A 24,649-nucleotide genomic window follows, 5' to 3' on the forward strand; every position below is an offset into this window, starting at 1 on the left:
TGATTCTGAAATCGCGTGAAACGTGTCGGGAACGCATATGAGTATTATGTTTTATGATTATTATTATGTTTTATGGGCCAATCTTGGTCAATCTCTCTAAGTGGTATGCTTGGGGCTTCGCTGTCGCAACGACCTTTACTCCATCATTGTTGCTGTAAGTGTGAGCTTCTTTTCTTTTATTGCAAGTGTTAATCATTGCCCCATCATGCGTTGTATCAGTAGCATCTTGACGTAGTTCGAATGAGTCAAGGATATAAGGCGCGTTCGTAGCATTTGATTCTTTCTCGGTTTTGTGGCGCAGTGGGAAGTGCACCATGTACCTCGCGGTCCGCCCACAGGGTCGTGGGATCGAAACCGGGTGCCGCTAACCATCATTTTTTTTATAGTGTAGGGCGAGGTGCGGACAACGCCGTGTGGAGGGACGAGGCGAGTGAATGAGATGCAGTCGCATCAAAAGCATGAACGTTAGAAAAGCTGTATTTTCACCATTGTTCAAAAAACGCGCTTCACAGGCTTAATTACGCAATTTGACTGCGTAAACACATGTGAATACGCATCTATACACCGACAAACCGCTACCGCAGGAAAATCAGGGTCTCTTCGCACTGACAGGGACGTGAAAAAGGAAAACACCCAGTTCCTTTGGGTAGAATATTGCCACAATATAGGCCGCACAACGACTAGGAGTACTCTTTACTTCATCTTAGCGCCAGTGGATCTGGCCTTCATACCTTTTCGTTGACCATGCAATCACGCATTAGCATTATATCGACCTGCTAAAAAACTGATCAGCAACATTTGACCATGGTACACTTTATTATTATCAGTCGCGTCTCTACATCGTCAGAGCAATATGATAACAAACAATTTCCACTGCCGATTGAGCCAATACTTCTCAACCTTCTCTTTGTAAAACTTCGCCCTCGCTTTTATTGCCGAATTATCCGCATGAATTGAGCAACTCACCTACCTATTGCACGACGGTGAAGCAATATAAAAATGATGCTTTACTGTTCTAACTGATGGCGTCTTTACAGCGAAAACGTCGAAGTGAAAAAAGAAAACACTTCCCATGGCAGCAATCACTACTGGTGCGCGGTGTCTATAAGAATACTCTCTTTTGACACGAAGCGGTTTGTGAAATGTAGACAGGCGTCCAAATACTCCGTCACGAGAAAGCTCGGCGTTCAACCACCGTCGTCCTTTGCCGGAGGCTTGTATGATTTTGTATCTTCTACCCTTGCTCTTACAAATAATGCACCGCTATAAGGCTGAACCTGTTTGGCCTATATTTAACCGACATTTTGCTTTCAGTTTTCAAAAATATGTCCATTCAAAAAATTACAAGGAGACCTTCATTGTCTTACTTCGTCTTTAGTTCCAACAACAACGACTCTCCCTAGCATGATAACCTTAAAACACACCTATTATTGGCAATAAAATTGATATTACCAACCCTCTAACTTTGACACGCAATCGTGTCAACATTTCTACTTCCGCCTTAACTACGGCACACAATTCTCGCTGGCGATGATCGGTGATAACGTGAAATATAGGTGACAACTACCGCTAAAGCGGTGCTTTATAGAGTGGTCTTACAAATAAATTTCAAGCGAATGTTTATCACACACATCTGTTTCAAATTACGGGTCCTACAACAGCTGACGCACCCACGAATCTTTTACCTTGTTGTTTTGGGAAACCAAACTTATTCTGTACGTAATATGATTCCGTATCCTTGATTTCAAATAATTCCGGGATATACCGCAGGGATTGAGGTGGCCATCAGCTGCTAACCTTGTTATAATGATTTATGAGCTGGCATATACTTCCTTTATTGCACCTATTGCACACAACAGCACGCCAATCGTTGAGACGGCAGCGCGAGCAAGATTAGAGACCTAGTAAACAAAGACACAAATATTTCGCTCTGGTGCCAAAGAAATGATCCTAAAGCCCCCTAGAAATTCAGTTTTGTGGTCTTCTAGAAACACGCAAAAAATTTAAGTTCAACACTGCCCGTGGGGTTTAATAATGGCGACTTTGCTGCACCGAACTCTGTTGTATTTCTCGGCAATAAATCAGTTTCTATTTAAAATTGCCTGGAATGTATAACTACCCACAAACAAGATAACTTTGGCATCTGCGCGTTGTTGCAATTGCGGAAAAATCGCAGACATGCATTACTTGCTTCTTATTACATAAATTCATTGTCACAATAATGGTGCAAACATTTTTCGATGCCAAAACACTATACAAAACGAATCTCTCTGGTATTCAGAACCTATATATCCAGCTATTTATTTATTAAGCGGCAGCATCCACCCATCCTTTTAAAAGCAATTTCAAAGTTTTTCCACCTGGGAACATATCGCATCAAAGGTTACGATATCTGTGATGGACCGTTCAGAAGTTTTAAAATCACTAGATGTCTTGACTGCTTCGGCCGCCTTCTTACGGGGACAATTAGGGCGAGCACACAACTCTTTTTTCAGCAAACCTATCTCAAGGAATCATCTGAAATGAAATTATTTTCCATTCAGTTTTGTTTGCACTAGAAAATGAATAATGTCGCCCAGTGTTTTTTGGACACAGCACGTAACAGCTTGGTGTGTGCATTTATTTTATAAACGGAATGTGTCCCCGAAACTACGCACACATCCCATTCGATAGACCGCATTTCTTATTGTACCGTGCTCGCTTTTCGCACGCTAATTAAACCTCAAAACATTGGACGATATTTATTACAATGAAAGATTTTTTCAGGATCTCCTCAAATAATGAAAACTTTGCGAACGTCTTCCGCGGAAACCAATTTGTGTAGTTAAATGTCTCCAGTATAATTCCCTTAAAGGCTCCAGTTTTATTCGAATTTCTTTGAACTGCTTTCTTTGCACTTTCCGTCAAAGATTGTTACACGGTATTTTGATGTTTCTATGTGGCGCAAAATTAAAAATGGTGATTTTCGCGTTACTCCTTCTGGGGACGCTGGTAATACAGAGTTCTTCGCGAGGAGCTTCCGTGCAGTGGCCCAAAAACTTTGAGTGGCGACGCTATGTGTGCGCAACGTGCGCTCGCTGCAGTTGGAAACAATGCATGGTAATCAGTGGGCTCATGCCACTCCCTCCCACAGTGTGAAAATTGATAACGGCGGTATACGCACCCAGTCAGCCTTGTATCTTCAGATAGCGTGGCGGCCGCCTTACAAGATACAATGAACTGTGATGTCAAGCGTTATCAAGCGAAAGTTAACCACCATACCGTAGCGCTAACACCTTCTCAAACCATGCCCTTCCGTTAATGATTTGTCCATTCGTTTACTAACAACTTGAACTCTAGACATGTTCTGCTTCCGTGATCAGCAGATGTACCTCTCTTCTAAGATTTCATGTATTACCGCGAAGCTGAATATGCATCACCCTACTCCCGCAGTTTTTATTCGGCGCCACTCCAAGGCTCTTCCTTTCCACCGCCGACCCCTCTTTCCAGACGGTTATCAGAACGGTTATTACCATCCCACCCACCTACGCCTGTCTCAGAAGTTGTGCAGTCGGCTGACAGCGGCCGTAGCACCGTTATAAAATGATTGCGCAGAACCAACAGCAGCGCAAATGGGTGAAAAAATTTGGGTGAAAATGGGTGAAAAAAATTCTCCCTCACCCGCTAGCGGTGGGTTCCGGCCGGTTGAAAGCAACTTTTCCCGTTAGGACGCTGGCGTGAGCACATAACTCTTGTTCAGCTTGAAAGCCAGTCGATGGACATTGTCGCGTGGGTTACCCTCGTTGACCAGCGGGTCATAGTTCTTCTGGCGGGAGAATAATAATAAATCTTAGCCTGGCCGCATATAAAGTCTTTCGCTCTCCCTTCGCCGGTATAGTTCACGCCTAATTATGCACCCACCTTAGGTGGCCGGTTAAGGCGTTCACCTGTTGAGGGTGTAGTGAGAAAGCAAGCTCGCACAGCAGGGCTTAATGCCGCTACCGATAACCATACACGTGGTGCTGGTGGGATATTTAAACGTGTGGGTCTCATAGCGCCATGCTCCCTGTCAGCTGTCCGCAATCGAGGGGTTTGCGCCGGGGTTGGTGTGTTGCATAGACAATAAGCTGCCCACAACTGGGCAGCGAAATGAACATTCCCGTGTGTGCCCGCTAGAATAATGGTCGAGGCCTTCGAGGTGTTAACTCCCTATGTGACTGACGCATGTCGTTCGCTTGGAGGAAGAAAAGGGGAAGCTGAACAAGCTTCAGCCCGAACAGAAGCGTGAACGGGAGCGAAAACAACGTAAAGGCGCAGTGGCCACCATTGCCGCTTCAAGTTCCAGCTGTTCGAGCAGCTGCGAATCCCTCCAGAATGAAATGCAACTGGCCCGCTTGGAACGCCGATGTGGGCCAATATCATTTGTTTAGTATAAACGGTTTTCATGGTGACTTGTTCGACAGTGTCTTTCCCTTCTAAGCACCCGCTCGTGACCGGTTACTGTAGAATGCGTCGAATTGTGGCGAGTGAAAGGGTGGGGGTAGGGGGGGCGGAGCGGAGGGGCACGCGCAGCTAAGAGTTTCATGCCCATACGGATGACACGTCGGTTTTGTTGGCGTGAGGTTTAAACATGACCATCAGACAGCCCAATTCGCCTGGTCCGGTGTTATCGGTGGTAGAGTGGATTATGTTGGCGTGTTACATAAACAATAAGATCCCTACTACGCGGGAGGCAAAGAGATCGCTCTACGTATGTCCGATATGATAAAGGTAGGGTGTTTCCAACTTTCATTTGGGTAATTAGCTGGCAACTTTGCTCAGTCCTAAATGACAAATAAACATGTTTTCTTTCGTGCACCCTATGGAGGTCGTACAGCTTCGCAGGTTATCAGTTTTCACACATTGAAAGGGCACTAACCTTTAATTAGGTAAGTGTTCTGCTTTATCGAGCAGTTAGGCCTGTCACAAAAATTCTCAACCTGTTCTGATTTTTATCATGAGGTAATAATAATAAAAAATTTATTTAGGCGACAAAGTGGTGGTGGCTAACCCTAATCCGACAGTTCGCTGTATGTTGCTGCCACTCCGGTGTTCTATGTAATCCTGCTGAACGGTCCGATCTACGCTGGACAATGTGTAATCTCACCCCGCTGTCTCCGGGTTTTTCATCGCAGGCATTTCCATATAGTTTCGGCAGGACCCTAAATTATTGCTTGTAAGACCACCACAGTTAAGTAGTTTACTTGTGAGAATTGAAGCCTTCTATTTAGCGTCTGCCAAAAATATTGGTTGTGTAATGCCGAAAGGAAGAATTATACATAGCGGCAATAAACCCTGCCTTGTGTAGTATATATGCGGAAACCGGTATCTGCCCGGAAATAAAGACTAAAGGCGAAGTAGATTTAGCTTGATTTATTTATTATGCTTCTTTTGTTATCGTATGACATTTTCGCATGCCTTAAGTAGTAATTTCGGGCTCGTTCCCTTTCGTTCTTATGTGCATTCGCCCAATGTAGCGCTGCGAGGACTCACGCCCAAAGAGGTGCAAAGCTTCTTAACAATTTTTAATTTGGCGCACGTCAATGCTGAGGCAGCCGCAGGGGTTCCGGTGATGAAAAAGGTTGAGCACTGCCTCACACTTATGGTGCGCCTTCGGCGTCTCCCCTCCGGAGCCCGAATTCCGGCGCTGCGCTGAGGACATCACGCTGCCGCACTCTGCAGGCTCGCTGCCGAAGCTTTTTTCGAGAAGAACACATTACGCCAGTTTTAACCTCCGATTCTTGAGCACAACCCCCCCCCCTCCCCCCCCCCCCTTCAGAGTTGCGCGACGTCAATAGGCACCTCACAAGTTAACCGATTCGCATGTATGAGCTCAAACCAGACCGGTGAAAATGCGTGCCCATCAAGTACCCTCCAGGGGCAGGGTCGCTTCATTGATTGTTACTGCTGGTGGGAACAACTTTCGGCGGGAAGTTAGCGGCCGTAAAAAGGGCCCTGGGTGATGCTCTTGCGGAGCTTAACGGGTTCGCCCACCTGGCAGCAACGACCTATTGTGTCCGCCCATCGCGCTGTTGGTCAGCTTCTTGTGTACGATGACCGTATCTGCAAGTGCTGCTCGATGTACACTTTATATTTTAGCATTATAGCGCAGGAGACATGCTTGTTCTCTTTCACAAATCCAAATGTCTCTTTCTCTCTTACGAAGTGTTGTTTGTTCAGTGCTGCTAGTGCAACTAGTACTTTCTTCTCGGCAGGCTCCAATGGCTTTAATCCACCTACCGAAGTACTGGACGCGGTACGGTTAGCGTCAAGCATTTTGCTACCAGAACTCTAGGCATCAGAGTTTTGGCAAAAAAGTTTATCGCTCCCTAGAAAGTGCACTATGAACTCTAAAATAATTCGTAGAAGAATCCACAGACGGGATTTTGGGGGAGGTGCGATGCTACATCGAATGCCCTGTTCCAGTCATAGTGTGTGACCTTCCTATTCGAGTTGGCTGAAGTATTGATACGAAATGGAAACGACGGCGACGTTCCAAACGACAGTGAAGTGGGGAGCACGCGGCCAGGGTTACTGCAGTCAGGCCGCCATGTGCATACTGTAAATTGATCGCTCATCATCATTAACCAATGCACGTCTTATCAGCTCTGACGCCGCTTTACAATATGTATAATAGCAAAGGTGAAATATGAATACCACAAATAAAAGAAATAGAACGGCATTCCTTTCAAACTTTGACGAGAGATATTTGCTGCAATTTTATACGATCATTGCCTAACCAATTTACCCGACATGGCGAAACACAGATATAATATTTTACGTTAAAAAAAACACTGTTAAGCAGGAGACATCAACAAAAGTTGTTAATCTCATTATGATGCAATTGCAATAATGAATGAAATCACATCACAGCGATCAATAATAACAATATACTTTTACGACCTTTCAGCCATATGAACTTCCTTGACTTTATTCGTTATTTTCTAGCACTGATAGAAAGACGTGCGTGATTCTGCAGAAACAGTCAACATATTGTGGCAACGTATTGTGTTGTTAAGGGGTACCTTTTCCTGTTTGGGATATTCATTGGTGACAATCTCACCGATTGCATCATTCCTTACATTTCCGGAACCGTACTTGACAGCAATGTGGAACCATGCCTTGACTGCTCCTGGAACCGTTGCATAAATGCCTTCTACCCACTCTTTGTGCATCCTGTCGATCCGACACTGCGACGTGGCCACTTCGAGCGTCAGTGCTGCCGGGCTGCGACCACTGTGGAAGGGGAAGGAAATACACAGAATTGTAATATATGATTATTAGTATCAACCTTAAGTCACAGCTTACTATTTACATAAAAAAGAGGATACGTTTATCTCTACAAAGCTGGTCGGCGGCATAGAACATAATTGCTGAAGCCTTTGAAAGACGTTCTCTCCCCAAGGCGATGGGTTTGGGAGCACACATTGACGTACTCATTTTTGGATCTCCTTGGCCCCTAGACATCTTGGTGTTTCATCTTAGGCAGAACGACAGCTACGGTAACGACGAGAAACTGATAAGTACCTCCGCTTTCATAAACGCCACAAGGCAACATTCACACAAACACAACGGCAACTGACCGATATGAGCTATGTATGAATACGTGTCCAAAGGGCAATATATTTTGGAGCGGTTCGTTTTTATGTAAACGCGCTTTTGGCAATATAGTATTACCGCGATTTATGCTTTCTGCTCAGTTTACTAATGTGCTTTGTTTCGATCGTCTCGTCGCGACCAGCTGTCTTATGTAATTTAGAACTAAAGCGTCATTTCTATCTCTTTCTATGTGAGCAGCTCAGGCTAATAAATTTGATAGTAAAAGTGTATCACTGTGTCAATACAATATAAGTCTTTGGTCACCAATGCTGTAGATCTGATTCAATGGTTCTTGACGGATTAACGCCAAAAAGATAATTGCTCCCAAGTAAAATCACGCGGAAACCCATTCACCGATACTCGCCCCCAAAAGTCATTTGGTTGACTTTTCCTTCGGCGCTTGCTTCTTTGAGTTACTTGCGGAGTGTAAGTTCGCTCCAAGAATCTTTGGTTCCTTGAACAAACGGGCGTCGTCCTTGGCTAAGTAACAATATTCGCTTTTTAGAGAACGTTTCATATCAGGCATAGGTGCTTTGAGGCTTTTAGCATTGCCATTTTTATCTGCCATGACCGTGTTTACTAATAATTAAGAGACCTTACACGCCCATAAATCTTCTATTTCCGCATCACATGCATGACACTTATACTTGGGGTTTCTTAGTTATTAGTGTTAGTGTTAGTGATATTTGTGTTATTCTTTACGCATGCTACATCCACTTTCACTTTTAATTTTGTGCTTATAATTAATTATTTGCTTTTATTCGCACTACATCGATCCAACTATTTTGAGCCACATAATTTTTCATAGATTTTTTTTCAAAATTCTTAATCGCGATTTTTGTTGAATTCGTAGATATCGATTTATGTTTGCATTTCTGTTTCTGTGTTTTTCTGTTGTATGCTTTGTTTTCCTTGTGTTTGCAGGATTCCGTACACGATGTATAAGCTGAGCGTGCGTACTGATTTGCTATCGGTGGTTAAGCTCTGTATGAAATTTTTTCTTTTCTCCCGTACTGTTCCGTTCCGTTCCGTACCGTTCTCCTCGAGACTGTTCGAAGCACCCACAGCCTAACGTGCGAGTACCGATTTCCCAGAAGTCGACTAACTTTGCCCTCACTGTGACGCAAATATTTCAGCAAGCCAGTATTGAGGAGTAGCGACAGGTGGCCGAACGACACGCTCGCGGCCGAAGCGCTTGCTAAGACGCAAGTAACTCCCATATTAACTCTATATCACATAAAGTCCAATGTAAACGATTCTTACATCTTGCGAAGGAGCGTTGCGAAGCGGATATATCCAGTTCTCCTCGAGACTGTTCGAAGCACCCACAGCCTAACGTGCGAGTACCGATTTCCCAGAAGTCGCCTAACTTTGCCCTCACTGTGACGCAAATACTTCAGCAAGCCAGTATTGAGGAGTAGCGACATGTGGCCGAACGACACGCTCGCGGCCGAAGCGCTTTCAAAGACGCAAGTATTCTCCAATTCTCTATTCATTCTCAGTATAACACAAACGATGCGCACATCTTGTGGAGGAGCGATGCGAAGCGGATATATCCAGTTCTCCTCGAGCCTCTTCGAAGCACCCACGGCCTAACATGCGAGTACCGATTTCCCAGAAGTCGCCTAACTTTTGCCCTCACTGTGACGCAAATATTTCAGCAAGCCAGTATTGAGGAGTAGCGACAAGTGGCCCAACGACACGCCCGCGGCTGAAGCGCTTTCTAAGACCCAAGTTACACCTCATCATAAACGTAGTAGACAATTCCATTTGGTAAGCTTTTTGTGAAACACCTCGTGAAACACGTCAGGAATGCTGATGATGATCCCTCCTATATTAACTCTATATCACATAAAGTCCAATGTAAACGATTCTTACATCTTGCGGAGGAGCGTTGCGAAGCGGATATATCCTGTTCTCCTCGAGACTGTTCGAAGCACCCACAGCCTAACGTGCGAGTACCGATTTCCCAGAAGTCGCCTAACTTTGCCCTCACTCTGACGCAAATATTTCAGCAAGCCAGTATTGAGGAGTAGCGACAGGTGGCCGAACGACACGCTCGCGGCCGAAATGCTTTCAAAGACGCAAGTATTGCAAGTAACTCACTTCTCTGTAACTCCAATTCTCTATTCATTCTCAGTATAACACAAACGATGCGCACATCTTGTGGAGGAGCGATGCGAAGCGGATATATCCAGTTCTCCTCGAGCCTCTTCGAAGCACCCACGGCCTAACGTGCGAGTACCGATTTCCCAGAAGTCGCCTAACTTTTGCCCTCACTGTGACGCAAATATTTCAGCAAGCCAGTATTGAGGAGTAGCGACAAGTGGCCCAACGACACGCCCGCGGCTGAAGCGCTTTCTAAGACGCAAGTTACACCTCATCATATTAAAAAAGCGGGTCCGCGACTATTGTTTTTTTACCTGACCTGTGTGCCCCTTCCGCAGGCAAGGCCTACATGGCCCCAGGAACCCGCCAGTGGAGTGCAAGCACCCGCACCTAGCATTCCCGAACACTTCCTGCGAACGTTCCTGTTAACGATTGTTACATATTGTGGAGGAGTGATGCGAAGCGGATATATCTAGTTCTCCTCGAGCCTCTTCGAAGCACCCACGGCCTAACGTGCGAGTACCGATTTCCCAGAAGTCGCCTAACTTTGCCCTCACTGTGACGCAAATATTTCAGCAAGCCAGTATTGAGGAGTAGCGACAAGTGGCCCAACGACACGCCCGCGGCTGAAGCGCTTTCTAAGACGCAAGTTACACCTCATATTAACTCTATATCTCATAAAGTCCAATGTAAACGATTGTTACATATTGTGGAGGAGTGATGCGAAGCGGATATATCTAGTTCTCCTCGAGCCTCTTCGAAGCACCCACGGCCTAACGTGCGAGTACCGATTTCCCAGAAGTCGCCTAACTTCGCCCTCACTGTGACGCAAATATTTCAGCAAGCCAGTATTGAGGAGTAGCGACAGGTGGCCCAACGACACGCCCGCGGCTGAAGCGCTTTCTAAGACGCAAGTTACACCTCATATTCATAAAGTCCAATGTAAACGATTGTTACATATTGTGGAGGAGTGATGCGAAGCGGATATATCTAGTTCTCCTCGAGCCTCTTTCGAAGCACCCACGGCCTAACGTGCGAGTACCGATTTCCCAGAAGTCGCCTAACTTTGCCCTCACTGTGACGCAAATATTTCAGCAAGCTAGTATTGAGGAGTAGCGACAAGTGGCCCGACGACACGCCCGCGGCTGAAGCGCTTTCTAAGACGCAAGTTACACCTCATATTACGCCCGCGGCTGAAGCGCTTTCTAAGACGCAAGTTACACCTCATATTAACTCTATATCTCATAAAGTCCAATGTAAACGATTGTTACATATTGTGGAGGAATGATGCGAAGCGGATATATCTAGTTCTCCTCGAGCCTCTTCGAAGCACCCACGGCCTAACGTGCGAGTACCGATTTCCCAGAAGTCGCCTAACTTCGCCCTCACTGTGACGCAAATATTTCAGCAAGCCAGTATTGAGGAGTAGCGACAAGTGGCCCGACGACACGCCCGCGGCTGAAGCGCTTTCTAAGACGCAAGTTACACCTCATATTCATAAAGTCCAATGTAAACGATTGTTACATATTGTGGAAGAGTGATGCGAAGCGGATATATCTAGTTCTCCTCGAGCCTCTTTCGAAGCACCCACGGCCTAACGTGCGAGTACCGATTTCCCAGAAGTCGCCTAACTTTGCCCTCACTGTGACGCAAATATTTCAGCAAGCCAGTATTGAGGAGTAGCGACAAGTGGCCCGACGACACGCCCGCGGCTGAAGCGCTTTCTAAGACGCAAGTTACACCTTACATCTTGCGAAGGAGCGTTGCGAAGCGGATATATCCAGTCCTCCTCGAGACTGTTCGAAGCACCCACAGCCTAACGTGCGAGTACCGATTTCCCAGAAGTCGCCTAACTTTGCCTTCACTGTGACGCAAATATTTCAGCAAGCCAGTATTGAGGAGTAGCGACAGGTGGCCGAACGACACGCTCGCGGCCGAAGCGCTTTCAAAGACGCAAGTATTAACTCTATATCACATAAAGTCCAATGTAAACGATTCTTACATCTTGCGGAGGAGCGTTGCGAAGCGGATATATCCAGTTCTCCTCGAGACTGTTCGAAGCACCCACAGCCTAACGTGCGAGTACCGATTTCCCAGAAGTCGCCTAACTTTGCCCTCACTGTGACGCAAATATTTCAGCTAGCCAGTGTTGAGGAGTAGCGACAGGTGGCCGGACGACACGCTCGCGGCCGAAGCGCTTGCTAAGACGCAAGTAACTCCCATCTAAGACGCAAGTTACACCTCATATTCATAAAGTCCAATGTAAACGATTGTTACATATTGTGGAGGAGTGATGCGAAGCGGATATATCTAGTTCTCCTCGAGCCTCTTTCGAAGCACCCACGGCCTAACGTGCGAGTACCGATTTCCCAGAAGTCGCCTAACTTTGCCCTCACTGTGAAGCAAATATTTCAGCAAGCCAGTATTGAGGAGTAGCGACAAGTGGCCCGACGACACGCCCGCGGCTGAAGCGCTTTCTAAGACGCAAGTTACACCTTACATCTTGCGAAGGAGCGTTGCGAAGCGGATATATCCAGTTCTCCTCGAGACTGTTCGAAGCACCCACAGCCTAACGTGCGAGTACCGATTTCCCAGAAGTCGCCTAACTTTGCCCTCACTGTGACGCAAATATTTCAGCAAGCCAGTATTGAGGAGTAGCGACAGGTGGCCGAACGACACGCTCGCGGCCGAAGCGCTTTCAAAGACGCAAGTATTAACTCTATATCACATAAAGTCCAATGTAAACGATTCTTACATCTTGCGGAGGAGCGTTGCGAAGCGGATATATCCAGTTCTCCTCGAGACTGTTCGAAGCACCCACAGCCTAACGTGCGAGTACCGATTTCCCAGAAGTCGCCTAACTTTGCCCTCACTGTGACGCAAATATTTCAGCAAGCCAGTATTGAGGAGTAGCGACAGGTGGCCGAACGACACGCTCGCGGCCGAAGCGCTTGCTAAGACGCAAGTAACTCCCATATTGCGTAGGTAAGCTTTCAGTAGACAATTCCATTAGGTAAGCTTTCGCGAAACACCTCTCCGATTATTACATATTGTGGAGGAGTGATGCGAAGCGGATATATCTAGTTCTCCTCGAGCCTCTTCCAAGCACCCATGGCCTAACGTGCGAGTACCGATTTCCCAGAAGTCGCCTAACTTTGCCCTCACTGTGACGCAAATATTTCAGCAAGCCAGTATTGAGGAGTAGCGACAGGTGGAACGTGCGAGTACCGATTTCCCAGAAGTCGCCTAACTTTGCCCTCACTGTGACGCAAATATTTCAGCAAGCCAGTACTGAGGAGTAGCGACAGGTGGCCCAACGACACGCCCGCGGCTGAAGCGCCTTCTAAGGCGCAAGTTACTAAAGTCCAATGTAAACGATTGTTACATATTGTGGAGGAGTGATGCGAAGCGGATATATCTAGTTCTCCTCGAGCCTCATCGAAGCACCCACGGCCTAACGTGCGAGTACCGATTTTTCCCAGAAGTCGCCTAACTTTGCCCTCACTGTGACGCAAATATTTCAGCAAGCCAGTATTGAGGAGTAGCGACAAGTGGCACAACGACACGCCCGCGGCTGAAGCGCTTTCTTAGACGCAAGTTACACCTCCGTAATAGAAGGACAAATCAATGGAGCAGGTTTGAGATCGGGCGTTCCGAGTGCAGAGTACAGTGCGCTCAGATGAGCCCCGCTTGGCACCTGATGCCTTCTTTCTAAGACGCAAGTTACACCTCATCATATTAACTCTATATCTGATAAAGTCCGATGTAAACGATTGTTACATCTTGTGGAGGAGCGATGCGAAGCGGATATATCCAGTTCTCCTCGAGACTCTTTCGAAGCACCCACAGCCTAACGTGCGAGTACCGATTTCCCAGAGGTCGCCTAACTGTGCCCTCACTGTGACGCAAATATTTCAGCAAGCCAGTATTGAGGAGTAGCGACGGGTGGCCGAACGACACGCTCGCGGCTCAAGCGCTTTCTAAGACGCAAGTAGCACCTCATTTTCTCTGTAACTCCAATTCTCTATTCATTCTCAGTATACTTTGGCAATAGAATTGTAGATCTTTCTGTACCAAAAAGTCATCACTTCTTCCCCTCACCCAGCAACATTTTCCAGATGTCATCGCCTTACAAGAAACCGACACAGATACAGTAACTCTCCGAGATTATGCAACATACGCCACGAACTCCACAGCACGAACAGCCATCCTCGTACGAACCAACCAAACAGCACAGCTTCACTCTCTCCCTACAACCATTGACTACACCTTTGTCGAAATACTCCCTCGGAAAAAGACTCTACCTAGCTTCTATATTCTGAACATATACAGCCCTCCCACCGCCCCACTCGCTGAAATTGACCGATTATTCAAGCAAGCAAGACAGTGCACTAGAGGACACAGGTTAGTAATCTTAGGCGACTTTAACGCGCAGCATACGACATGGGGATATTCTCGCAACAACCGCAAAGGCAGTCAACTATACGAAGCTATCCAACAAAATCATCTTCATCTCTGCAACGTTCCACACACCCCGACCCGCATTGGAAATAGCGTGTCCCGTGATACCTCGCCCGACCTAACAATCACCTACAACATCAAGAACGCCATTTGGACGTGTCTGGAAGAAACGCTGGGGAGTGATCACTACATAATAGAGCTACAAATTCATTTCCATAAAAATACTCATCAACGCATTGGAACCGCCCGCCTCACCGATTGGAAGCAATTTAGAGAACACTGCCCCACGGATCCAATCCACAATCTGGAAGATTGGACCACCACACTACTTACAGAAATGGGCAAGCACACCAAGGAATTCCCACTCACACAGGAAAACCCTGTCGTAGACAACCACCTTCGCCACCTGTGGGATGCCCGTAGGGGACTGCTCAAACGCTGGAAAAAACAGAAAACGAATCGAAAACTCCACATTCGCATATCCCAGATCACGCTAGATGCAGAAGCATACGCTCACCAACTAAGCCGGCAAAACTGGACGCAGTTTTGCGACAGACTTCAAGGAACTCTCGGAACCCGCCGCACCTGGCATTTACTTCGGTCTCTTATGGGTACGAAAGAATCGAAAGCGTCTACAGCACACCAACTACGACGGCTCATTCACAACCACCCAGGGACTGAACAAGACCTGCTAAAAGAACTAAAACGGCCCCTTGAAGCGCCGCCGTCACAGCCTGCCATGATACTTCCACCATATACTGGCCACTCCAATGCGGAACTCGATGCACCCTTCACCATAACTGAAATGGAAGCTGCACTGCACAACCTCACCAGGAACACTACCCCCGGCAAGGACAAAATTCCCAATAAACTCCTCCGTAATCTGGATCCTGTAACCCTCGACAATCTACTAAACTACATCAACGAACACTGGATCGCAGGCACCTTGCCTTCACAATGGAAGCACGCAGACATAACACTGATCCCCAAACCCGGAAAGCCACTTAACCCCAAGAACCTCCGACCTATTTCCCTGACATCTTGCGTAGGAAAACTTTTCGAACATATGATCCACAATCGCCTCTCACCCCACATCGAAGACAACAATTACTTTCCTCACACAATGTTCGGTTTTCGGCCGCACCTCTCCGCTCAGGATATTTTACTCCAGCTGAAAGAAGATATACTGAGCAAGTTGTCAAATCAGCACAAATATTCAATTCTTACATTAGACATCAAAGGTGCTTTTGACAACGTTACACATCAGGCCATCCTGCGAGGACTCAGCTCAATCAACTGTGGACAACGTCTTTACAACTATGTCACCGCATTCTTCACCAACCGTACCGCCACAGTGGGTATTGGGCACCTCCGCTCGGACATCTTCACAACCATACCGCAGGGGACCCCGCAAGGCTCCGTAATTTCACCACTACTTTTTAATATCGCAATGAAGGACCTCCCACCACTTCTGGAAGCGATCCCCAACCTCCGACATGGAATGTATGCAGATGATTTGACACTATGGACCCCTACAGGATCCATCGGTGCCCAAGAAGAGGTCCTCCAAACTGCAATACATGTGACACAGCAATACCTCCAAGCCCGCGGTCTTGAATGTGCTCCAGAAAAATTGGCCCTTTTAACACTCAGCAAAAGAACAACCAGGAGAAACGCGCAAGATATACCCGACCCGGAACTCAAGATCAACAACCAGCCAGTCCCCAACGTCCCCTACCTCCGTATATTGGGTCTAACCATTCCAAAGGATGGCTCAGGTTCCCAAACGATCCTCCCCCTACAGCGGACCCTCGCACAGCTCATGCACCTCATACACCGCGTCTCCCATCGTCGCTTCGGCCTCAAAGAAACCGACACGCTTCGCCTAATACAAGCCATCCTCATCAGCCGGATAGCATATGGTGCTCCATATCTAACCCTTAAACCAGCCGAGATCCTTAAACTTAACTCAGCGATCCGCCAAGCATACAAGACAGCCCTGGGTCTCCCTCCCAAGACAGCAACTGCTAAACTCCTGCAGCTTGGCGTCCACAACACATGGGAAGAAATCGAAGAGGCACACCACACTTCTCAAATACAGCGGCTTAAACTAACTCCAACGGGTAGGGCAACGCTCTTGAAACGTCAATACTCTATACCGCCCAACCACGACCAGAAAATTCGCATCCCTCTGGCTATACGACAAAACATTCGCGTTGCTCCAATCCCAAGAAATATGCACCCCACCTACAACAAAGCACGCCGAGCAGCAAGATCCCGCACCATCTATAATCAATACCACCACCTCCCCTGCACCCGATATACAGATGCATCGCCATACCCCCACAAATCTGCACAAGCCGCCAGCGTGGTTAATGCCAGAGGAACTGAGCTCGCTGCAGTGTCTGTTTTCACCAACTCCACCGAAACAGCTGAAGAGGTTGCCATTGCCCTTGCCGCCACAACAGGCCAAGACTTTTTAACCATTGTTACTGACTGCCAAGCCGCTTGCAGGAACTACCTAAAAGGACGCATATCACAACCCGCCTTGAAAATTCTGCAACAAGCAAAACTACTCCCAGAACTGCAAATAATTTGGACTCCAGGTCACGAATCCCTCGGGGGTAACGAAGCGGCACACGCCACTGCCCGCGCTCACTCACACCGGGCCGTTTCCCACGAGGGCCACGAACCCCCATCGGAAGCAACAGTTAAGCCCACCCCGCTGCAAACATACGCCGAAATACTCGCCCACTACAGGAACGAGCGTCGCAAATACCCATTCCCCCACCCGAACCTCTCTCCCGATGAAGCTACTACCTTCCGGCGCCTACAGACAAACTCCTACCCACATAACACCCTGCTACATGCCATGTATCCCACCCAATACCCTGCCACATGCAACTCCTGCCCCCACCCAGGCACCCTGTACCACATTGTATGGGAGTGCCAGCAATCCCCTTCCCTCACCCCTAACCCCAACCCTACTTATGAGCAGTGGGTGGAGCTGCTGACCAGCTCCGACCTTCCACACCAGCGACGATTGGTGGAGAGGGCACGGATGGCCAGCACAGCCCAAGGCATCCCGGACTAAGGAAGCCTCCCACCGGGCGGGTGCCCTAACATCAGCACCTGGTCTCCAATAAAGTTTATTCATCATCATCTCCCGTACTCTAATGCCAAAAGTTTGCGCGCAGTAGGTACCAGAATAAATAATTTCAACCTAACATCGTCCAAATTAAGCTCTGTTGCCTTTTCCACATATTGCCACAATACAACAAACACACGACTTATATGCTGCACAAATGAAGCACAGCACCACATAAAAGAGCGTTAAAAAATATACGGACTCGTCCATACGGTGCCTTTTCATTACGCTAAAAAGTGAGCCGTAATTAAAATTGCAATGTGGGGGTCGTCTTCAGCAGTGGTAGTACCGATAGAGTCATTGGATGCTATCCCAGCAGACACGATGAAATTTTAAGTCACCTTTAGCCACCTCCCATCGCCAATCTTATCGTTGCGAATTTGTTTTTAGCGAACGGCTCACAAATTTTAAAGGGACCTCTCTCTAGCTATTGAAACTCTCGTTTCATGTTTCGTGTTTCAGAAACTTGTTTCATGTACAATTGTGTTTGAATTAGACGGAAGATTTTTCTGAGGGAGCTCTGTCAGTGGGCGTTCTCCTATGAGCCGGAAATATTTTGAATGAAATGTTGTACGATCAAAATGGCAGCGTTTGTGCTGGCTTCTCAGAATTCTTCTTGAAAGGCGACATTTTTCTGCCGTTTCGTTTTGACACCAACTTCTGGCCACCTCCCCCACATGCTATTCACTCGCCCCACGGCCCCTTGTCTCATGATATCAGGAATTTTCTCTCAGTTTATCCTAATTGTCACGCGTTCCCTTTGCTCCCGCACCATCTGTGGGTTTCTTTTGATTGGTTTGTTCAGCGTCGCAGACACAATGCAAGCAGTCGTTTGTTTTATTCATTGATTTCGTCTCTGTTCTTTTCTGGGATGTTTTTATAGCATTATGTTGTTCTTTCAGGTCGTAACAACCAATACAAGTACGTATGTAAATAAAAAAAACACCTTTAGATAAGGTCGTGAAATTTGAGTTTGCCTCAATAACATCCCACTTTCCTTTGCGCTGAATATTACCAAAATGACAGGATCCATGGCAGCAGTTTTAGTAATTTTGAACTGGCCCGCCTATACATATTTAAGGTTCGAGCGTTCTTTCTACTGTGTTCTGTCGGGGGATTGAATATTTGACCAAAAAAAAGCAGACTAAAATTTTCGTTGTTACTGAACCCAGTAAACACCGTAGTCTTTAAAATACCGATTGAATTTGGATTATCAGAGGCGGAAACTCAATCTTCCTTTCTATGAAAAAGGTTCTTGTGGGCGTTAGCCATGAATCATGGAATGTCTAGGAAGTATCCGCGAAGAGCTCCAGGCTATTATTGCTCTGTATGTGTATGTCTGAATACTTATAATTGTGAGTGTGAATACTTGCTGAAGCTGCTGATCATCGAACCGAGATTTCGTTCGTACTGGTGCGATGCACCACGTCTATTCCAGAGATGAAGCCAGGTTGAGGGACTTGTGACCTCAGGCGTCGTGCTTCTAAATAATGATTAACGAATGTTATCGACAGTGCTCGAAGAGATAACGTTAGAGTGGTGTTCATTTTTCAGCGCACTTGACGCACCAGCCACTGCAGCGATTTCTGTGCCACATGCTCGCCGCACCTCTAGACACATTCAGGACAGAGCAGATGTGAAGTTTTTCTATCTGGCCGAGAATCGCGTAAACGCACGTTCAATGTCATCTCCTGTTTTTATGTACGGCACTAATCAATAATTGGGCTGGAAGTATGAGTTTTTTGTAGGGTGATTTGTTGGTTCCGAACGTTTTCCTAGCAACTATTGGTACCATCTCCAATGTTTGGTGTAGTGTTCACTGCTTGAGGGTAAACGTAGGGAGGAAGCAGGCAATGGTGACTTGTAATGATCTTCTTAACCTAACATGAAATGAAAATTTTAGATTTTGCAGCGTCCTGGGCGGTACGCAGACCAACATGAGACTACGCCACGTGTCATGACAGTGACCAAGTTCTACGCATAGTTGTGAAGCGGAATTGCATTCCGGCGCGGTGTATAGTACTTCAGAACGTAAACGTAGGGAGCGACAATGTGACGCGATCAGTTTACGTTCATTCTTTCGACACGTGAATACGCGAATGGAACGCTCCGGTGGGTAGCGAAAGTCATTTCCTAAGTCACGTTTCGTCTTAGCTGCGACGAGTTTGATATTTTTTTCACAGAAGCTTATTGTTAAAGCAAATGGTGTGCCCTTTTTGTGGGTTGAATAGTCTAGCCTGGCGTTCCATTGATTGTTTGCCTTAGTTAATTTCATAATTTAAAAAAAAGTAGTTGGTAACGGTCGCTTTGCACACTTCAGTATATCAAAGCGTGTTAAGATAAGGACAGCCAAAATGGTGCCATGACGATTTTTTGTTTAAGATGAAACTTTAGTACTGTGTAGAACGCTTATTCTCCCCATAGAAATGGCAATATTTTAGTGACAAACACCATAGTCGGTTTAATAAAAAAATATTTAGTACGCGATCGGGCCGGGCAAATTTTCACATTGCTTGGTGACGCAACTTTGGGGGCATAAAAAAGTAACTTTTTTTCGAAATCTTTTTTTATTTTCTCGCCAAATACTCGCAAACGTTTTTGCTAGATTCCGAAAAAATAAATTTGTGATACTTACATTTTTTCAGAAAATATTTGTCAGACTTACTAGGGAGAGCAGTGTGGTTCAAAAGTAGTACTTCGAAAACCTTTTTCGTACTCATCGACAATAACGCTCAGCTGTCCATTTTATACACTTCTTTACCGGGGGTTGCTGAACACACGATACCTCTCTCATTGCTCTAGAACAGAAAAAAATAAAATACTGCTTCATAAATTGCGACAAAAAATAAAAAATTGCGAAAAGGGCCACCTTCCAACGTCACTTAAAAACCATTGTTTCTAAATTTCCCTAATGTTTACATAAATTGGCACCCAATAATTGAGTATTCTAAAAGGCTAAACATTTTTGGAGTATTTTTGTTTAAACTCAAATAATGAGGTAACATACAACACATGTTCTTATATCGGAAGAATTGATGAGCAGTTGGCAATGAAAAAGATAAATAATTATGGTTGTTTTTACAGATTTTAGAAATTTAAAGCGTCTGATACAAGCGAAAATGACCACAGTAGTCATATTTACTCATTGTTTGACATGCCAGTTTCGGAGGCGCCAAAATAATTGAGGTGTTTACACTTGTGTCTTCCACCGGAGTAGGGTTGCCATTTTAGCAATACTTCTTTATGACCTTCTGTTACCTGTGTCACACAGCCATGTTTTACGCGTTTGACGCTGCTTTACCGCACATTATTAGGGAGTCATCCCATTTAAAACCAAGTAACCACGCTGCTGGTAGCTAGAATGTTTGACGTGCGATCGCCGTGGCCAAGGCTCTATTTCCTTTATACCTTGCACATGCGAAGTTCTAAGAGCAAAAAAACTTCGTCTTTTTTAGTGCCCACCTTTGTGGCTCCCGTAGATGCTAAATAGATTTGCTTTTTGAAAAAAAAGTCTGTTTTAGTTTTTAGAAATGCAAACTTTTATCCAGCTACAAAATGTCTGAACATGTACTTTGGACACTTCAATATTAATGGGAAGGTGCAGCTTTCTACTTTCAAGGACCGTCAAAGTGTCGAAAAGCACATGCCAGAACCTTCGCTTGGGCTGTACTGCCTGAAAAAGGTAAGGGGTACCACTGACAGCAGAGGCAAATAAGTGTATTCTAGTGCGTCGCACTATAGACAAAGACTAGGACCCCTGTCTGTGACCGCGGTCTGGACTCGGCACATGCACGCATGGGGTTGGTGAAAATCAATGGAATGCTTTAACAGCATGCACCAGTACAGTTAAACATGTACATAACGAAGTTGACAAAAATTCGCATGTTTTTGTTACATCCAGGTTTTCGTTGCCTGCAGGTTTCGTGTTAAAGCCTGCGGGAATGGAGCAGATACAAAACAAACATGCGAGGCACCAGTAATGCTGAACTCACCATTTTTCAAGGATATATTTCACACTGAAAAGCTGCGTGATTTGCGCTTGCTGCTACTACACGGCCCCCGAATTCACTAAGAGTGGCTAAGTATCACTTTTGCTTTTTGATACTTTTGGGACCCGTAACACGTTTCAAGAACCATACTTATGCTGAAAGGGGCCTTTTCGCAAACTTCATTCTCTTTTCGTCAGTAAAAATTGTTGAAGGGATGCTAGCTGGGGCACTATACCGGGCGGTGAAGTTCTTCTTCCTCGCCGGGGGGGAGACGGCATTTAAAATGTCGAGCTTGTCTTGAAAAGGCAAATCTTTTATTCAGGCAGCAGAAATCATCCACAAACCCATGCCACAGATATCAGGGGACACACACGTGTACACTCCGACAGGCAGTCCTAGCACCTAACCGGCACCGCACTCACACGTAGAAACGCGGGAGAGATTGCGGTGCGGGCGAAATTCGCTTAATTAGTGCATTTCGCCAGCCAATTGATCAGAAAAATGGCAAGAAACCTTGACTCATCAGCGTGACGAATTCTTTACGTCCAGGTTAACTGTCGCAACTCCTTCGTTACATAGAGGTCTTGCGACCACTACGTAACGAGGTCACCGCCCGGTGCAGTGCCCCAGCTAGCATTCCTTCAATAATTTTTACTGCTCAAAAGAGCATGAAGTTCGTGAAAAAGGCACCCTTTGAGTTTGGTTTTTGGAACGCGTTAAGGCACCGAAAAGTACCAAAAAGCAAAAGTGATACTTAGCAACTTTTAGGGAATTCTGGTGCCGGAATTTGAAGTATACAGCGTGCAAGTCGGACACAGACTGTCAGCGGCGGTTTCGACCTGAGCTTGCCGACACTTTGAAGGTTTTTTGACACATGTGCTTTAATGAAGGTGGAAATGGGGAATTGAAAAACTTAGGTATATCCCGGAATTCGTTACGTAGAGCTTCGTTACATCCAGGTTTAACTGTATACTCGTTAATAACGTGCATTAGAGGTGGTGGTGCCGCCCATTTTAAAAACAAATATCACTTCCTCGATATATAGAGTAGAGCATGCCGTGGGACAAAGTGGCTTTTCTCTGCCACCACACATGACAAAGGTTTATTCGAAGGCGTGGGTGGCCTTCTGAAGCCTCAAGTTGCTACGCATAATTTGCGCTGACTTTTCAGCGAAGTCATCCAAAGTACGAAACAGTTCAGGGACGGCATCCTGTAAAAATCAAGAATTTGTTCTGCTGTATCTTGACGATGGTGAAGTAACCACATTTGGAGAGAACAAAGAAGAGCAAAGCAAAAATGTTTTGCCACTACTCGGCATCCTGTTTTCTCATGAAAATAGTGAAATAAAATGAACGCAATTTCAGGAATACAGCGTGCAAGTCGGACTCAAAGTGGCAGCGACGGTTTTGACCTGAGTCTCTCGACACTTTGAACGTTCTTGGAAGAAGAATTCTGTACCTTCCCGTTAACATTCAAGTGCTCAAAGTCTAGATTGAGAGATTTTATATTGCGATAAAAGCTTATCTCTTCCAGAACTTAAAAGTAATTCTTTCAAAAATCAAATATATTTACCATCTCCGGCAGCCACAAAGGTGGACTGCAGAAAAGACGAAGTTTTTTGCAGTTCGAACTTCGCATGAAGCAGGTATAACGGAAATACACACTTGACCACGACGGTCGCAAGTGGTTACTTGCTTTTAAATGGGATAAATTCCTGATAACGTGCGGTAAAGCAGCGTCAACAACGTAAAACATGGGTTCGTGATCCAGCTGAGGCAAGACGATAAAGAAATATTGTAAAAATGGCAACCTTACTGTGATGGAAGACACAAGCGGATACACCTGAAGGTTATTTTAACGCCTCCAGCCAGTGACAAGTCAAACCATGGTAAATATGACTTCTGTGATGGGTTTTGTTTGTGTGAGTCGCTGCATGCTTCTAAAATCTCTAGAAACAGCCATAATTGCTTCTTGTGTTTCAATGCATCCTGCTTTTTAAATGTAGACGGGACGTGAAAAATGTGTTGAATGTCACCTGGTTTCTTCAAGTTTAAACAAAAAGATGCGATACATTGTCAGCTTTTTTCAATACCGAGTTTTTGGGTGCCAGTTTACGTAAATATCACGAAAATTTAGAAAGAGTGTTTTTTTGTGGCGTTTTCCAAATTTTTTTTGCCGCAATTCACGAAACAGTATGTTCAAAATTTTCTGTTTTAGAGCAATCAGCTGCCTATGAAGTGTTCCGCAGCCCCCGGAAAACCAGTCTAAATCTAGACTGCGTTGCCGCACGGTTGATGAGTAAAAAAAAATGTTTCACAAGAGCTATTTTTGAGCGTCTTTGCTCTCGCTACTAAGTTTGATAAATGTTTTCTAAAAAATTACAAGTGTGACAAATTAATTTTTTCGGGATCCAGCGGAAACGTTTTGAAATATCTGACCAGAAAATTAAAAAGATTTGGAAAAATGTTTTCCTCTGTTTACAGGCTCCAAAGTTGCCCAACCAAGCATTGCGGAAAGTAGCCGGGTCCGATCGCGTTTTAAATACTGTTTTAATAAACCACCCACAGTGTTTCTCGCTAAAATATTGCCACGGCCCTTCGATTCAGCGACAGCCTAGAAAGGAGCTCTACACTTATTACCATCAATGCCGCAAATCCCACCACAGAACGAAACCAAATGCGCGTGTTCTGGCGCATGGAAATGAAATAAGAGGAAACTCGTTTGTGTGTCGCTCGGTACGGGCATCGCCATTAGCGCTGTGATTTAAGCCTACTTCTGCCATTAAACTAATTGCTTACCAGTGCGAACCTCTACATTACGGTTCATTTTTGGTGGAGGGTGCGGGTTGTGACCCCGTATGTGACAACAAGATAGCGTTGCTGGAGACGAAGCGCCTCCCACGGAGCTGACTCCTGTTCACCAGCGCACCAGTCGTCGACTGCAAGGTGCTTACCCCGAATATGGACTTCTGCCAGCGACAACCAGGGCAGCGAGACCACACATCATGACCTCAACTACGACGCAGACCGACTATGCCGTCCCAGGTCAGTTCGTGATCCATCAGCCGCGAACGCCGCCAATATTTAACGGCGATTTTTTTGAGGATGCTGAGGACTGGCCTGTCCTCTATGAGCGCGTCGCGAGCTTTAATGGATGGGATGCAGTGCTGAAACGGCGACAAGTGTACAAGCGTATTTCTCGCTGGACCACCACGCGAGAAGGTGGTTTGAGAACCACGAAAGGGAGTTCCCAACCTGGGACGAATTTCGCAGTAGGTTTCTGGCTGCCTATGCCAGAGGCGACCGCAGGAAAAAGGCCGAAGCTG

General features: G+C 45.9%; 1 protein-coding gene across 1 annotated transcript in view; it reads right to left on the reverse strand.

Annotated features, from left to right (window-relative positions):
- LOC144146493 (glutathione hydrolase-like YwrD proenzyme) overlaps positions 1-24,649 on the reverse strand; it is a 42,418-nt gene that overhangs the window by 12,073 nt on the left and 5,696 nt on the right. The window contains exon 3 of the mRNA XM_077678438.1: positions 7,101-7,254. Within this exon, the coding sequence (XP_077534564.1) occupies positions 7,101-7,254 (154 nt within the window). The remainder of the gene's footprint in view (positions 1-7,100; positions 7,255-24,649) is intronic.

Source organism: Haemaphysalis longicornis, unplaced genomic scaffold (genome assembly GCF_048455015.1).
Source record: "Haemaphysalis longicornis isolate Haplotype H1 unplaced genomic scaffold, Haemaphysalis longicornis Haplotype H1 scaffold_7, whole genome shotgun sequence".
Taxonomy (NCBI): domain Eukaryota; kingdom Metazoa; phylum Arthropoda; class Arachnida; order Ixodida; family Ixodidae; genus Haemaphysalis; species Haemaphysalis longicornis.